This window comes from Anthonomus grandis, chromosome 12 (assembly GCF_022605725.1).
Source record: "Anthonomus grandis grandis chromosome 12, icAntGran1.3, whole genome shotgun sequence".
Lineage (NCBI taxonomy): Eukaryota > Metazoa > Arthropoda > Insecta > Coleoptera > Curculionidae > Anthonomus > Anthonomus grandis.
In genome coordinates this window covers 1,661,427-1,680,249 of record NC_065557.1, presented here as the reverse complement: position 1 = coordinate 1,680,249, position 18,823 = coordinate 1,661,427, and the positions used below count along the sequence as shown (strand labels likewise).

The following is an 18,823-nucleotide window of genomic DNA, read 5'->3' as shown; positions in this document are numbered from 1 at the left end:
GGCGCGTTTCTTTAATATTGCGGCAAAATTCGGGGGAGTGTCTTTTACACCTAAAAACACTACAACCTAATCCTGTACTTTACACTACAGGACTAGATTTTACAATTCAAAAAGTAATAAGGTTGAAAGAAAAAAACTTACTTTTTTTAGTTAAATTTGACACCCCTGTAAATATTTTTATGAAAATTGATATGTAGTTTTCTATGCATTTGAGCTGAATATTTTTTAAAGAGAAAAAAATATTGTAGCGTTTTTATTTTTTTGGTTGCTTTTATAATATAGTAATTTAATATACTAATTGTATGAAGATAGTACTGATCACGACACCTAGTGTAAAGTCGGTTAATGACGTGGTAAAAAAATAAGAACTCCTAGATGGCGTTAGCTGTTCTTCGCTTTGAATCTTAAGCAATTTTGAACTCGTGTTGTTTTTAGAAAAATGCGCTTTCATGCACTTGTGTAATTACCTCCGAAAACCGTGCATCGGGCGAAAAATTACCAAGAGACCAGATATGCTCATACTGGGTATGGCTCTAGAGAGGGTACTAGGTTGGACATCATGCGAAAAGCTATGACCACTTTGTTGAGGGAGGTTTTGAGCACTATTTGGCAAAATATGCAAAAGAGAGTGGTGTCTTTTGCGACAATATCTACAATTTAATTTAAAGCGACATTGGCCAGAATGTTGGCTACCTAGACAACTTCTACAAACCTGGTTTCTCTGTACAAATGCAAACCTTTGTGGCTGTGACAAATTTTGAAACTCATTGCCTTTATAAATTTTATGTGAAGTTTGACCGCAGTACATTTTATTGTGGTGCTGTCCTTAGAACGAGCAGAACTTTGAGAGACAAAATGTGAAGTCTTAGCAACTGGCTTATTATAAGCCTTGGATTCTGATATGTTTAGTTTCTCCAGAACATCACACCTTTTCTCTAAAAAGTCAAAGAATCTTTTAAGAGTGGGAAAAGTTTTAGGGCCAATTTCATATTCAAATGCTTTATGACAGGCGAACTAGTTTTTCTAAGAATAATTCGATTAGTATGAGATCCTAGTGCTCAACTGGTACCTCCATATTATGAAGAGCTTGTATACTTTGTTCAGATTTTGTAATAAAATCTCTTAGAGTTTGCACATTGCATTTAGCTAAGGAGGGAGAATTTACAAGACGTTTAATTAACAGGCTAAATATTCTAGGTTTATTTTCATACCTATCTCTTAAAGTGTCAAGAGCTATATTTAAGTTATTTTCTATAACTTCTATATTGTCAATTATATTAAGAGGCTCGCCCTTTAGAAAGAATTCAAAGATATCTTTCTATTACAAGAAAGATCCGTGGCATAGTCTTTTTTTTTTAATATTCAGTTCAGAGTCCGTATCAACGCCAATAGCTCATATAAAAATTTAAATTGTGTATATGAAAAACGATATGGATGCTTAGAAACTGCGTACCAATTTTCAGAAAAATATCTACAGGAGTATTAAATTTATCGAAAAAAAATTTTTTTTCTTCCAACCTTGCCACCCTAAAATCTAAGACGTTTAGGACATAATTATGTTCATAGGAACTTTTTTTTGCAGAAATACGCTCCTGAAGTTTGTCAATATTAACAAAAAAACACCCTGCATATAAATAATTACAATAAACATGATTTTTTACCTCTCGCTTCAGAACTGAGTCCGATCTTATCCCTTACAACGTCCAAAACGTCTTTAGCCGTGGCAGACGGATTAAACTCGACGCTGTGATACTGCCCGTCCATGAAATGGAATCGGGCGTAAACCGGTCTACGATTGATCGTGCACAAAATCTCCTCTCGTGAGGGTGGCCATTGTCTTCGACGGGTACTTTGGGTCTTTAAGAGGCATTTTTCCGCGAAACGGGCGTACTTTCCCTCTTCAGTCACGTAGTCCGATCCACACCTAAAATATGACATGAACTTAACTAAATTAAGAACAGAACAAAATATTAATGCAAATTGTAGTGTAATGGAACCGTTGAGATTTGGAAAAAAACCATTGATACAAAATTAGTTAAATGCAAAAATAAACAAAACCTTATTTTATAAACCATTTACAAAACAATATTTAAAAGTTCTTACATAAAATCAATTTTAATAATAGCTTATATTTGTAATTTAATAAGGCCTAGGTAAATTATTGTTCTACAGTATGGATCTCTAAAAATACCAATTTTAAATATTAAAGGTCATAAACACATAGAAACCAAAGAATATTAATAAATACTACTGTCTACGCAATTTTTTGGACAACCAATAGAAAAACCTTCAAACCTCCCTCAAAAATAGTTCGAGTTTATTCAAGGTTGCTTCAATTTTTTCGGAAAACCTCAATTTCTATTTAAAAAAAATATTCCAAGTCAATATTCTTAATAGGGATTTTTTTTTACAGGAGCTCAAAGATGATGGTGAAAATTTTTCCAAATTTTCGAACACCCAATACAAAAAATAATTCCTCCAAAAACGGTCCGATTTTATTTAAAATTGCCTCAATTAATTTGGAAAATTTCAAGGTCTATTGGGAAAAGTATCCCTAATCAATATTTTTAATAAGAATTTTTTTACAGGCTGTCAAACATGATGGCGAAAACGTTCCCAATTTTTTGGACACCCAATATGAAAACCTTCGAAACTTCCTCAAAAATAGCCCGAATTTATTCAAGGTTCAGAAAACTACAGTTTCTATTTTAAAAAATACGTGGAGTCAATATTGTTAATAAGGAAATTTTTATATGCTCTTAAAGATTATGCTAAAAATTTTCCAATTTTTTTGCCATCCAGTAGAAAAACCTTCGTAATGGTCCGATTTTATTTTGAAATTGCTTCAATTCATTTGGAAAATTTCAGTTTTTATCTGCAAAATATTCCAAGTCAATATTCTGAATAGGGAATTTTTTACAGGCTGTCAAAGGTAATGGTGAAAATTTTCCTGATTATTTGGACTCCCAATAAAAAAAGTCTTCAAAACTCCCTCAAAAGTAGTTCGATTTTGTTCAGGGTTACTTCAATTTGTTCGGAAAACTACAATTTCTATTTAAAAAAATATTCCAAGTCAATATTCCTAATAAGGATTTTTTTTACAGGAGCTCAAAAATGATGGTAAAAAATTTTCGGATACCTAATACAAAAACCTTAATAATTCCTCCAAAAACGGTCCGATTTTGTTTAAAATTGCCTCAATTAATTTGGAAAATTTCAAGTTCTATTGGGAAAAATATCCCTAATCAATATTTTTAATAAGAATTTTTTTACAGGCTGTCAAACATGATGGCGAGAACGTTCCCAATTTTTTGGACACCCAATATGAAAACCTTCGAAACTCCCTCAAAAGTAGTTCGATTTTGTTCAGGGTTACTTCAATTTGTTCGGAAAACTACAATTTCTATTTAAAAAAATATTCCAAGTCAATATTCTTAATAAGGATTTTTTTTACAGGAGCTCAAAAATGATGGTGAAAAATTTTCGGACACCTAATACAAAAACCTTAATAATTCCTCCAAAAACGGTCCGATTTTGTTCAAAATTGCTTCAATTACTTTGGAAAATTTCAAGTTCTATTGGGAAAAATATCCCTAATCAATATTTTTAATAAGAATTTTTTTACAGGCTGTCAAACGTGATGGCGAAAACGTTCCCAATTTTTTGGACACCCAATATGAGAACCTTCGAAACTCCCTCAAAAATAGCCCGAATTTATTCAAGGTTGCTTCAATTTGTTCGGAAAACTACAGTTTCTATTTTAAAAAATACGTGGAGTCAATATTGTTATAATAAGGAAATTTTGATATCCTCTAAATGATTATGCTAAAAATTTTCCAATTTTTTGTCACCCAGTAGAAAAACCTTCATAATTCCTCCAAAAATGGTCCGATTTTATTAATTTGAAATTGCTTCAATTCGTTTGGAAAATTTCAGTTTTTATTTGAAAAATCTAAATTTCAAATATCTCAAATCAATATTTTTAATAAGAATTTTTTTAACATGATGGCGAAAATGTTTTCAATTTTTTGGATACCCAAACAAAAACCTCCATAATTCCCTCAAAAATTTTCCAAATTTGTTGAAAAGTGCCTCAATTTATTTGGAAAACTACAATTTCTATTTTAAAAATATTCCAAGTCAATATTCTTAATAGGAAATTATTTACAGCCTGCCAAAGATAATGGTGAAAATTTTCCCAATTATTCGGACACCCAATATAAAAACCTTCAAAACTCCCTTTGAAACAGTCCGAATTTATTCAAGTTGCTTCAATTTATTCGGAAAACTACAATTTTTATTAAAATGAATATTTTAAGTCGATATTCTTAATAAGGATCTTTTTACAGGATCTCTAAGGTGATGCTATTGAACCCAGTACGAAAACCTTCATAATGCCCTCAAAAATTATCCAAATTTGTTAAAAATCGCATTAATTTGTTTGGAAACCTAACCTACATTTTATTTTAAAAAATACTTCAAGTTAATATTCTTAATAAGAAATTATTTACAGGCTTTCAAAGATGCGTGGTGAACATTTTTAGTACGAAAACCTTCATAATTCCGTAAAAAATTGTTCAAATTTGTCCAGAATTGTTCAATTCATTTGGAAAACTTCAGTTTTTAATTTAAAAAATATTCCCAGTTAATATTCTTAATAAGGAATTTTTTGGAGGCTTTCAAAGATGTTGATGAACATTTTTCTAATTTTTTTGGACACTCGATACAAAAATGACAGGCTTAAGAAGTACCTAGAAGACTCTTCCAGGCAGTCAAGGTGATTTAAACTCCTAGAATACCCTCAGATTATCTTTAAGTACTTAGAGAAATATCTAGAAGATATTTACAGGTAATAAAAGTGGTACATTTTTAGACCTCTGGCCTTGCATAAAATGATTTTAGTTGAAAAACAGTATAACATATTAATGCATTAGTATGTAGCACGCAGTGCGTAGTTCCTCCAATGAACGCAATTATTGCATTTAATTTGAAATTAGAAACTACTACTAGTTATTTTGGGAAATCGCGTTTTGTGTCTTCTAAAAAAATTATTGGTATATTATTATGCACCTCAGAAGGTATATTAACATTATTATTATTTTCATATAAGCTAATCAGTAAATTATGTAAAAATATTCCAGCATTAAAGCACAATTTTTCAAATCTCTTAAAAATTATCATTTACATAACTCCCCACAGATGAATTTTATAAGTAGAAGCAGTTGTGTACTAGAAAATTCGGAAGAATGTTAAATATTTTAGGCAAGATTAATGCAATGTGTCTTTAAGTTGAAGCAAATAAGTCCTTTAAAATGTTAAGCATGTTGTAAGCAAATTTTCTATTCCTAAAATTAAATCTAATTACATTTTTAACACACAATTGCTTTTATACTTGTTAAATCTTTCTCTTTAAAAACCAGGTCTGTTGGATCTACATTACGCTTAACCAACCTGGTTTTAACAATAAATCTTTCGAGTAATAAAGACACATTTACATGTAGTACCTCAAGCAGTAATTCCACATAGGTTAAAATGGACCGAACATAGTAAAACAAAATAATTTTCCTACCTTTTCAAATGCGATATCAGGTACCTCCGTATCACCTTGTTAGGGGGCAAAACCACCGAGCAAGACAAAGACAACAGGGCCCAATGTCTAAGATTAACGCGGGAATTCGGATCGGGATGATCCGTCGTCTGTTTGATTAACTGCAAATAAAGTTCGCACAGTAAAGTGTCTTTGCGCATGCACCGCTCCAAAATGGTCTGCAGGAGGGACACGTGTTCGTCCTCTACGCGCCGAATGACTTCACCTGGAAAAATTAAAATTAAATTGGGAACATTTTAATACGAGGATCGATTTGACTAACCGTTTTGTCCTAAACCGGCGTAAGTCAAAATGATCTGGAAGACTTGCAGCATGATTTGTTCCTCGGCTTCCGGGATTTTACTGATGCTCTGCACCAAGGGCTGTTTGCTAAAGGCCCAGAAGGCGTGATGGAAGCCTTTGTACGTTTCACTGGTGTCACCTGTAAACCGTCGCATGAATTAAAGATTGTATTAATATAGAGTTCCTAGTCATTTTCCCAAATAGCAATTGAAAATGAACAATTTTCTTTAAGGGTCTTCGAGGTAAATGAAGTCACGGTTTAATTCTTTCAAGAAGTTAACGTTATTTCTTACATATTCTAGGCGTTTTAAGCCGTTTTTCAGCTTATTCTAGGCATTTGAAATATTTTTCTTTTTCTTTAAGCAAGAGCTACATAGATATTATAGTACAAAAAAAAATTAATACATTATATCATAATCGTTAATCGTGCTTCCATTGCATTTCCAAAGAACAACAATCGGTGGTATTAATTGTGTCAATCATAACAAGGTCGGCTCGTGTTGGTAGTTTAAGCAAATTACGACACATGTTTCTAGGTCGGGTTTTTATAATGACTCGAACAAACAGGGCATCTCGGTTACTTTTCCTGATGTAATAAATTACAACTTTTACAAAATACAATAAAGAGAAAAGAAGGAAAGAAAAACAATAACAATAGACCCTAAAATTTACTTAATACATGCGCGCTCTCAATAGCCTCTTACCCTGATTAACATTTGTACAAGTTTTTACATCATTTGGTAATTTGTTAAATTCACTTAGACCTCTATATAAAACATGATTATGCGTTTGACTGGTACTACATCTATTAATCAAAATAAAATCCTCACAATTTCTGGTTTTATAATTGTGGACATATTTAGGTAAAATGCCTCTTTAATTTGAATATAAATAAGTGAACATTAAAAACTATTCTTTGCTGAACGGATAACAAACTTAGAACATCGAACATAGTCTTGATAGCTGTGTAGCGGTTACACTTTAGGATCGCCCTCAAAGCCCTATTTTGAATTTTCTCGCTGTATTTTATACTGTGGTAAGTTATATAGTAGTGTCGAACACAACTGTATATGAGGAAGCGCGAGAGCATTATATAGTGAAAGCTTGGTATGTATTGATCTATTCTGTTAATAAACCCGACTTTTTTAGAAAATTTCCTCATAATATAATATGTGTGGGCATGAAAATTCAAATTAGAGTCCAAAATTGTACCCAAGTACTTAATATTCCCATCATACATCAATTTTTCTCCATTTATTGTGATCCCTATAATCTACTGCCCTCATTTTTTATTATCATATTTTTTATAATTTCTAGGTATTTGACTGAAATGTTCATTTTACTCCAGACACTTGTATAACCCACTGAAGTAAAAATCCGTGCCATCCATGCCAGGCAATTGGCGTCATTTTTATAATTTCCAGGAGGTGAAATTATTTTCTAGGCATTTGAAGGATTTTTCATTCTATTTCAGGCATTTGGCTTAATTTTTTAGTCCTGTTAGATTTAAGTTTATTTTTTTAAATAAATTTTGAACAAAATAAGTTTTATTTTTTATGTTTTTAAATGTTGTTGAATTTTCAATGCATATTATAACCACTTACCATTTTTATACACTCCAGAATGTCGTTCTGTACTCGTGATATTTGTATTTAATTAGGATTATTTTAGCTCATAGCAAGATTTTGCCAACAACTTTGTTTGTGATAATAAAGCTAGTTTTTGAATTCGAATAGAATTTAATTTTTCCAGGGATCGGACATATTTTTTCCTGCATTTAACGTCATTTCTTTGCAAAATTTATGCATTCGTTTTATCTGTAATCTTGTTGGTTGAAATATCATGTAAGTCACAAGGACAGGACACAAATCACAATCATTAAAATCTAACATACGTTACTATAATTATACGGGGGAAGCAAAATTGTTTGCAATTGAAATATCAATACTTCAGATTTAACAAAAAAGGATTTACTCCATTACTTTAGAAATCTGATTGTATGAACACTATTTTGCCAAATTGTAAATAACAACTGTAATCATAAAATAAACATTTATAATTGCAACTAATTCTCAGATTTAGTTAGAATACGATTTAGCGAGCATGTAAAGCAAAGGGCATTTTTTGAAGTTGAAAACCCTTTTTATAAATAGGCATTTTTTTTTAATTTAAACTAAAAAAAATGTTCAGAAACAGATTCGCTTGACCGTTTATAGTCTTTATTTTTAATACTATCCTTCCCTTAATATGCTTCATAAAAATAAAAGGTGTCCCAATAAGAGTGCACGTTTTAATTGGTAAATAAAAGTGAGAAGAGTGTTATTTATATTTTAATGTAAAGCTAATACACTGCAATTAAACGTAAAAAATAATATTGCCAAATGACCGCCTCGACCTTCGTGACAGACTCTTATTCGTTTTGAGAAAAGTTCAATTACATTTTCACATAATTGCGGCCCAATTTCGCTAATAATACGTCTAATTTCGTTTTTCAACTGTGGAATTGTTGTTGGGTTATTAGCGTATACGAGGGATTTTAAAAAACCCCAAAGAAAAAAGTCACAAGACGTTAAATCGCATGATCTTGCGGGCCAGTTCTGGTCTCCATTCCGTGAAATGACACGACCGGGAAACTTTCTTTGCAACAATTGAATTGCTTCACGTGTAGTGTGACATGTCGCACCATCCTGTTGATACCACATACCGCCCGTATCCATACCATCCAATTGAGGCCATAAAAACTCAGTGAGCATATTACGATAGCGTTCGCTGTTCACGGTAACTGCATTTTCAGCCTCGTCCTCGAAGAAGTACGGTCCAATTACTCCACCTGTCCAAAGTCCGCACCAAACAGTGACTCTTAATGGATGCATTTTCTTCTCATGAATGACTCTAGGATTTTCTTCGCTCCAAATTCGGCAATTTTGTTTATTAACAAAGGCATTAAGGTGAAAGTGTGCCTCATTGGTAAACAATTTTTTTTTCGAAAAATCGACATCCATTTGTTGTTTTTGCAATACCCAAGAAGAAAATGTACAGCGCTGGCTTTAATTCTTGGGTCAATTGAATCTTATAGGCATGTAAATGAAGATCTTTTGTTAGAATTCGGTGGGTAGTGTTCTTCGAAATGTGCAACTGCTGTGCACGATGACGGATAGATGTTCCCGGATTCTCGCGAACACTTTCACGCACTGCGGCAATATTTTCAACAGAACGGCTAGTACGGTGACGCACTGGTGTTTTTACATCCACGACAGAACCATTTTGTTCAAATTTATCAATTAGTCTTTGGACGGTCGTGTGATTTGGTGCATCGTGTCGACCAAAAATGTCCCGCAATTTACGAACTGTTTCCGCAAAACATTCTCCATATTTGTAGTGTGTTTTAACAATAATAATTCGTTGTTCGACCGTATATCGTTCCATGGCTACTAATCGCAAACTTCAGTTTTTTTTTTGACATACTGCGATAAAATAAGAATGCTGCGCAATTCAAAACGTGCGTTCCTATTGGGACACCCTATATAATACAGGTCATGCAAAACGCTCGTGCACGTTTGATTTTTAACTTAAAAAAACTTTTAGCTAATCATGATCGCAATTTCAATATATTTGCCTTAAAAGACCTTATTTATTTATTATTCAAGAAAAACAGCCATTCGAGAGGAATAGCATTCAGTAAAATGGTTTTGAGAAAAAAGTATCATGAAATCAATGATTTTTCGGGAAAAACGATGGACAGGAACGTTAATATATAATAGGTTTTATTTTGGAATTACCTCCGTGCTCTTGTCTTAGTTTATCCAACTTGTGTTTACTGAGCCTCCTCAAGGTGTTTCTTATAAAACTGCCTGAAGAATCTGCGGGTTTCCTTAGGATGTCGTGATCTACTAGGGCTCGTCTACAATTCACTAGGTTGTGGTACAGTCTCACTCTATCTTCGTTGGTGATACCTTAAAAAGTACATTTATTAGGTTTAAAAGTTTATTGCAAAAACTTGACGAAGATTTTAGCGTCTCATTTGGATTGTAACTGCAAGGTATTTAACAATGGGAACGTAAGATACTAACAAAAGCCATCAGGAAAGCAAAACTAAGAAGAATATTTTCATATTTATTACAAAGCTTACTTTAGATCCAAATCGGATCAAAAAAAGAAAGAAACAGGAATCTAGTAACTTTAGACCAGACTAATTATATAGAATCTTTGTTATAGAGGAATTTAAGTCGGTTAACACTCCAATGGAAAAGAATGTGATTTTAGTGAAATAGTGTGCTAACAGTGACTTACTGTCAAGGGTGGACGTATTACTTTTCTCTTATATTTCTGACAGAAAACAATACGTTCAAATCACTAACAAACTAAATGAAATGGAAAACCATCCTTTTAAGTCCTCAACACTTGATGTTAAATCTGGAGTTCCCCAGGAGGGAATTTTGTCCCCACATCTTTTTTTATTATATTTTGAAACGATCTTTCTAATAACATAAATAGCCAGGATTCGCATATTTGTCAATTTGCAGATGACACCTCAATCATAGTCCGCAATCAGACATACATCGATGCAGTTGCAAGCAAAATGGTTTACTATTAAACGCCGAGAAGTATGTTGTTATGCACTTTTAAAATAACCGTTCAACTATTAAAAACCCTCAAAGTGCCCTCGTAAAAACTGATAGCCAATCAATAAAAAATGAAAACTTTACTAAATTTCTAGGTTTACATATCGATAGCAGGCTAACTTGGGACACCCACATCGATCACATAGCGAAAAGCTTGGCAACGTCGTGCTTTGTTGTAAGTAACCTAACAAGTATAGTAAGCACGGATGTTGTTCGACTCTTTATTCATTCAAACGTTCAAAGTCGGCTTTCTTATGGTATCATCAACTGGGGGGCTTCTTCGGACCTGGAGCATTTACTTGTCCTACAAAAACGCATGATCAGAACGCTAGATGGAGCTGGGTTTTTAGACCATGCTGCACCTTTGTTTAATGACAGTATACTCGTTATACCTCTATTGGTTTTTGCAAAAATATACAGTCATTACTTTACAAGGAACGCAGACTTTAATATGGGTATGCCTACAAGATATCACCAAGATCTCAACATTTTGCACCATAATACGGCTCTATTTGAAAAGAGTGCGATTTTCCGAACATCTAAAGCGTTTAATAAATTACCAAACTGCATAAAAACAAATCGACGGTATAAACCAGTTCAAATAAAAAATAAAGCAACTTCTTTTAGATAATGCTTTATACTGTCATAATGACTATTACCGTTTGAACCTAAAAAATCTGTGCAAGTTTAGTCCCTAGTCTATAGTGTTTTAGCCTTTAAGTCTTCTTTTGTGAGTTCGTTTTAATAAGTATTGTTAGTATATGTATGTCTCTATTTAACTTTTAATTATTAATGACTTTAGTGTATACATTTAGGTAAGGCTTGAAATTGACGCATGCTATGTTCATTGTTGAACCTTTGTAATGAAGAATTTTAAATAAAGAAATAAATGTATTTATCGATAATGACTAGGCCATTTATTTAATACAGTGTTAGCTATTTAAGTCAATTCTGATGAGACTCATTGACAAGGAGCTAAGAGACTTCAGAAAATTAAGCATAAAAGGACAAAACATATTGGATGTCCCAATTTTAATGCAAATTTAATAAATATTGGTTTTTTCAAAGTTCCTAGTTTTAAGTCATTTGGCAACATGTTGAACATGACGAAAAGAGGTTGAAGACCTTATACATAAAAGTTGTGTGTTGTTGCCTTGTCTGATACTTACGAATCTCCTTATTTCTTTATAGGATCTGCAAATACTGGAAGCCCATGCTCTATTTTATAAATAAATAAAAGAAGTTGATATTTAAAATTTTGTTCTATACCAAGCCAATTTAATGATATAACGTTTGTTACTGGTTCATATCAAGGAGATTGGAGGTACCTGTAGTCATATTTGCTACAATTTAAAATAGTTCACATAGCTCTATTTTGCGGTACTTGCAACTTTTTATATCTGATTTGTTTCCTAAATAAAGCAGTGAATCACAGTAATACAAAATGTGGTTTTATTATGCTAATTAAAGCAAAACTAAGAAGAATATTTTCCAAATCAGATCAAAAAAAAAACTTTGATGAAAAAGTGATGTTTTTCTTGTTTAATTAGACAAATTATAACAACACACAAATTACAAACAAAACAAAGAAAAACATTATTTCCACATGATCCAAACACTATTGAGAAAATGAAGCAATGATATAGAAAAAGATGATGTATAATTTTGCAAGAGTAATTTTTTTTTCCAATTGAATTGAGAATCTAACAATAATTGACTTTTTATAAAAAAAATATTTTATCACCTCGTAGATTTGAGGTAAAAAAGGACCAAATCCCTCCGTATTAGTGATGTAAATAAAGGAACCTTCCCTTCGTGCTATGGCGAATATTCGCGCACGTTCGCGCCCTATAAATCGTTCGTGCGCGCAAGATAGATTGTTCTCTCGTGCGCGAACGTTCGCCAGACAATTTTCAGCACGATTCCGTATTCGGCGCGCTTTATTTACAAAAACTACTGTCGGCGTCGGCAACAGCATCAATCACAAAGACAAAGCGGCACCGGCGCCGACAGCGACGGTTCCCCGATTATTACGGCCGGTCTCTTTTGTAGCAATGCCGACTGTAGTTTTTGCATGTTATTTATGCATTTTTTGTTCATTTTGTGTTGCGTTTAACAAAACGAGAGTTCAGAGACTGATGAGTCCGATGACGAATAGAGCGTGGCCTACAGTGTTCACGATTTCGATTCCAATAGTAGCATCGGGCCAGAAAGTTTTGATGGGCTTGACTACTCTTGATCTTGATATTGATCCACAATTAGAGTACCTGAGTTAGGTTAAAACTGTATTTTTGGTTTATTGCAGATTGCAGTTAATTTTTTTATATAAAGCTTTTTTTCGAGTTACTTTTCACTTCTTACATCATAAAACGTTTCTCATGTTATTTTCATGTTACCTACTTTGTATTTGTATTCACATAGCATAGCACACAAACTATGCTCAGTTTTTAAGAATATAATATCAAACCTGATCGGTAACATAAATTCTTGTATATTCTTTAAAAATCCCTTTAGATATAATATTTGGTTATTTATGATGAATATTCTTATTCTATCCGGATTTATGAATATTATGATGTTAAGGTTTTTATAAAGTTAGAATAATTCGGTATCGGTATTTTACAAAGCATTAAGAGAATATTGAGCATTTTTCTAGGCATTTTGAGACTTTTGAGAAAAAAATCATGAAAAATAAGTTTTTGAATACTTTACCACATCCCAAACATAAATTCTCAGGTTTTTTTCGTTTATGCTTATTTATTCTCGTTCGTGCTCAGGGAACATTCTTTTAAATTACGTGCTCGAGAATTTTACATCACTACTCCGTATGTTACCCCACTGGCATTGTTTTTTTTTTGGCAAAAATTGGCTTCATCAGTAATTGATAATTCACTACAACAACATGCATGCAAAATTTAATTAAAACTGAGCTGATAGTTTAAAAGTTGTGATAAATAAATAAATAAGTATTCTTAACTTTAACACCCTGTATCTTTGTTATTAAACATTTCTGAGAAAAACTTTATAATGAAAGTCTATTTGTTTTTAAATTCTTTATCACGTATTAAAATTAATGACTTTTAAACTGTACCACCCTGTATATCCATGACTCAGTTTACTAATTTGAGAATTATGGGAATAATGTGATGTTTTTCTTATATAATTGGATAAGTTATAAGAGAAAAACACTATTTCCAGATCATTCAAACACTATTAAGAAAACCTAACGGTGATATAGAAATAGAGGGAAAAGTCGAATTCTTTTTATCAAGCCGAATTTCATTAGGGTTTGTGAGGTTACTTGGTATAATGTGTTTTTTTTTATTAGCGAATATTTAAAAGTTAAAGAGTTCCTTTATGTTTAATTGAGAAGTATTTACAATAGATATATTTTTTGCAATAGTAGGATAGCGCCTGGTTGCGACTTTTATAAAGTTAATGAGAGATCTTTAAATACTTTTGCCAATTTCAAGTTGAAGAATTTCATCATCGAACAAAGGGTTTTGTTACTCGAACCTCTCTCTCCTATAGAAGAAAAAAGGTGTCTCACAAAAATCAAAAACAAAAACCTCCTTACTCTTTATCCTCTTCTGAGGCGCCTCGCTCTCGGTCATCCATCCGGCCAATGCCGGATGATAACTGGCGATCAACGAACCGATCTCGTTCTTCTGTTTCGTCTCGAACACGTAACACTTGTGATTACTATCGCCGATGCTCCGTTGCAAAGTGATCGTGATAAAACTGTCGCTCGGGTCCAACAGGATACTCTCGATGTCCTGATACCGGAACTCGTTCAAAACGAACTTGTCGTCGCTTTTTATCAGCATAATCCCGTCGCAGTTGATGCCTATTAAAACGATTTTTGTTATGAGTTACTTATTATATTGGGTATTACGTCACTTATAGCAAAAATCAATTTAGAAATTTTTATCTCACACGCTCAACAATTGAAAAGAAGGAGAAAATAGACTTATTCACGTATTTAAAAGAAATACGAACTTAAATCTGTAACGATACCGTTCGATATACTTAATTTAATTTAAGTTCAATAAGTTTTAAATACAATAATTTACTTGAGGTATAATAGATTTTTTATATACCTAGGAGCTGAGGTTCAATCTATTAATCTCTGAGCTCGTTTCTTCTTTTCAATATCCTAACTTTGGTTTGTAATTTTTGTTTGTTAACCTTAAGTTTGTCAAACTATTAATAAACCGTCAAATCATATAAAAAAGTATATAAAGTATTTTCGAATTAGGAAGAAATTTTGATGAGACTACATTGCTGAAAATTTGAAAGATAAGTATATTTTATTTTTAATTTAATTTAATTTTACTTTAATTACCTTGATAACGGTAGTAGATATAACTACCGAAACGTTGGTTCAAATTAGATATTTTTTAAAAAAAAGTAGGTCTTCTTGTTGTTTTTTATCGTTTTTTAATTGTAATATTCATAACAAAGTTAGGTAGGATATTGAAAAGAAGAAACGGGCTCAGAGATTAATAGATTGAACCTTAGCTCCTAGGTATATAAAAAATCTATTATACTTCAAGTAAATTATTGTATTTAAAACTTATTGAACTTAAATTAAATTAAGTATATCGAACGGTATCGTTACAGATTTAAGTTCATATTTCTTTTAAACACGTGAATAAGTCTATTTTCTTCTTCTTTTCAATTGTTGAGCGTGTGAGATAAAAATTTCTAAATTGATTTTTGCTATAAGTGACGTAATACCCAATATAATAAGTAACTCATTATGAATTCGTCACAACAATACAGATTTTACGATTTTTGTTGTTAAATAAGAAGGGAAAAAGAGGGTTTTTTTTCGTCACTGACCTAAAATCAAAGCGTTTCCGTAGGACCAGTAGCCCCTATAAGTTACCGGGTACATGGTGGTGCCGTATAACGGGTACTGCATCACGCACGTTAAGTAGAGGGCTTTTGCGGTCAGTTCTAAGCGGTTGGCGCCGTATTGACGATGCGCTTGGGCGATGATCGGAACCTAAATAAGTTTAAGAGTATATTAAAGGGATATGTAGATAAGATAGATAGATAATATTTTATTTATTCCTGTAATATATAGGGCGTAAAAAAATAGCTAGAAAAAATTCAGGGGATGATTCTTAGGTAAATTTTAGGAAAAAAAACTCTATATGAACGTATGTCCTAAAAGGCGTAACTTTTGAGATACCGGGTGGTAAAGATTGAAGAAAAATATATGTTTTTTTTATAATACCTGTAAAAACCTTGTAGATATTTTAATAAAATTTGGTATGCATTTTCTATGCATCAAAAGGCATTTTCTAAAGCTCACTAATTTTTTAGTTTTAGGTTTAAACTAAATATTTTTGATGAAAAATATGGTACCCCATTTTAAAGTTTTGCAAAATGAGTTAGGGACCAAAAAGTAGTGTTTAGGTTGCTAATGATGTGTGCCAAATTTCAAATTTTTATATAAACACATTCAAAAAATAAGAGCGGGAGGAAGGGCAATTAAGAGCCGCACTGTATATAGACTAGATAAAGACATAAGTCTGTTCTTCGTCAATCGTATATGTAAAACACATATTGATTATATACTTTAGTAGTTCCACAATTAGAAATTTAACAGCTTTTATAACAAGTATGTTATCATCTATTATTCTTCAGCCCATCTATAATTTTGATAATCTCCCCAGAATCCACTGGTGCCAAAAACACAGATGAAGTAATATTTATTATTCTGTTATATAAATATCTATTAAGGTTGTAGAATTAGACTCATACTTGTTTGAAAAATTTATTTAAAGTGTATCTTGATCTGCTTTAATGAATTTCCAACTTGCCAGGAAGCTTTACCTTATCATAAGTTATAAAGTTATTGTTTGCCATTTTTTTCCCTTCCCTGATAACATCCTGCAAGATCTTTGAATGTTTATTAAAGTATTCTGAAGTGATTTTGCCCTAGTTTTCAAGAAATTTAACATCTGATTTGATACTCATAGTAATCCACCCCTTTGATTTTTTTGACTGTAAATATCTGATTGAACACATTCAAAAATCAACAGTTTTTCTTTTCATAAACTGGAGACCAGTTCATTTTTTCCATTTCATATTTACAATTTCGGTCGTTCCTTTTGGTAGTGGTTCTTTTAAGATAAAATCTGAGGTACAAATACTATTCGTAGATTTTCATGTCTCTAATGCAAAAAACTGTGAGTAACAATCTAATAAAGACGAATTCAGAACATTTGTATCCGAATTATAGAAAATGTTATCTGTTAAAGTGGCATTAGAATCAGATACTCATTGGCTATAGTTATAAACTTGCATTAAATCTATAAACTTTTTAGTATGCATACTTTTCTCAAATAAGTTGATATTAAAAACACTTTTCGAAGGCTCACTTTTAGGTTTGGCAAAATCAAACATCATAAATCCTAGTTTGCTAGCGTCTTCTTCCATAATTATGTGAGACTTTGCATTATTTCCCACATTCCAATTGCATTATTTCCCACGTTATCCAAGATCAATGAAAGATTTATTAAAATAGAGCTTCTTTCTTTTCGGTTCAAATATAAATTACTTAATCTCTAGGAATTTGGCATTAGAGCTAATTCTCTTCCTATTGCTATTAATTATCGACCAAGCAGCTTTAGACATATTATCTGATATTTCGTTAAGAAGTAAATAAAAGAGTATCACTGTTCTTTCGCAGCACTTAAGGTATAAGTTATAGTCAACTCCGTTTCTATTTATTTGTTGAAGTTAAACAGACTTTATCTGACAGACAATTCCCCATAAACTTTTAGTCTGATTTCAGTGTGATTAAAATCTCAAACAATATCTAACCATTGTCGAATCCGATGATAAGTGATTAATAGTTACTTACCCATACGTCGTCGCCTCTAGTTTTCGAAATCCTATAAGGTAAATAGTTATCGATATCAGTGTAATATTCCAGTTTGTTATTGTCCTTTGGGTTTCCCAGTTTCACTTGGGCTTGGAGGCCGGCTAGTTGCAACGCGACCTTTTCCGTAACAGGAAAATCGTCCATCTACAGCAATAAACAAACATACAGAGGATTAAGAAAATATATTACCAAAAACATTTATGGTTGTACAGAGGTTGTCCTTAATTAATTCATACCAGATAAATTTCTGTGTCTTAATCACGTTAAGACTATCAAACGAAAATATGCTTTATTACGTAAACAAATACTTGTCGTAAGTAGAGTACCGAAACAAATTACTTAATATAATACATATAAATTAATAATTTAGTACAATAGAAAAAACATACATTTTCCTATAAGTATAATAAAAATTAAAACTTGAAATCCAAACTTCGGTATTAAAAATAGTCCAATGAACAATAAGTTTTACCAGTCAGGCGTTTCTTAAGTTTCGTTTCGTAATTTTACAAAGCTTAATAGATGTAGCTACGTCTCCCGGCAAATGCACAAGAGAATTGAAAGATTCAATTCGTAATAGATCTAGAATTAAGAGTTGCAAGCGATTGTGAAAATTAAGCGAGTCACTTTCTGGACGTAGAGGGAGATGACAGTATAAATCACCAACTTGACAAAGAGTGGACGATAGAACTCGCCCAAGAACGCCCAGCTCCCTATCAAGGACTATGCCCAAATACTTTGTACTATCAGACATGCTCACATGGTCAAAAGAACACACTTAAGGTACATTACATTAATTTTTTGAAGATTAAGCGACAGCAAGACGGACCTAAAACAACGATTAGAGATTTTCTCTGGGGATCATTTGCAACTAGAGTGAATTTTCTCTGAACATCAAGATTGATAAGATTATTTATGTACAGGGAAAAAATATATAGGCCAACGGAACAGAACATTTCGACTTGATTTTAATAATCTTATTAGATTAATTTCGATGTTCCATATTCGTTGATGCCTTTTGGAGTCATTTTTGATGTTTTAGTCCAGGAGTTTCAAGCGTTTTTTTTAAGTAAGTAATAATTTTTCCACGTATGTAAATTGTACTTATATTCCAGGTTATAAAAGTCTCATGCAGAAATTCCAGGTATTTGATAGAATGTTTTAATAGCTACCTCCAGACGTTTCTGTAATTCCTAATTTCATTCCTGGCTCTTGCGACCTTTTATTTCTCTTTCAGGCAATTCTGATTTTCAGGCGGCATTTTCGATTTCATTCTCCAGGAATTAAAGTGTTTTATTTATATTTTCTATTTATATAAAAAAATATATATTTTTTTCCAGGATTTTGCAAAAATTCCAGTAATTTGAAACATCTTTTTATTTTATTCCGGGTTTTTGAGAACATTCCCCG

The 18,823-nt window shown here is 32.1% G+C and overlaps 1 protein-coding gene across 2 annotated transcripts in view; it reads right to left on the bottom strand.

The window, feature by feature from the left end:
* Nucleotides 1-18,823, bottom strand: part of LOC126742774 (myosin-I heavy chain) — a 106,744-nt gene that overhangs the window by 9,480 nt on the left and 78,441 nt on the right. For both annotated transcript variants that reach the window (XM_050449560.1, XM_050449561.1), the window contains exons 23-29: nucleotides 17,393-17,557; nucleotides 15,358-15,523; nucleotides 14,090-14,359; nucleotides 9,670-9,843; nucleotides 5,871-6,029; nucleotides 5,570-5,813; nucleotides 1,662-1,924 (exon numbers count right to left, since the gene is read on the bottom strand). In XM_050449560.1, the coding sequence (XP_050305517.1) occupies nucleotides 1,662-1,924; nucleotides 5,570-5,813; nucleotides 5,871-6,029; nucleotides 9,670-9,843; nucleotides 14,090-14,359; nucleotides 15,358-15,523; nucleotides 17,393-17,557 (1,441 nt within the window). The remainder of the gene's footprint in view (nucleotides 1-1,661; nucleotides 1,925-5,569; nucleotides 5,814-5,870; nucleotides 6,030-9,669; nucleotides 9,844-14,089; nucleotides 14,360-15,357; nucleotides 15,524-17,392; nucleotides 17,558-18,823) is intronic.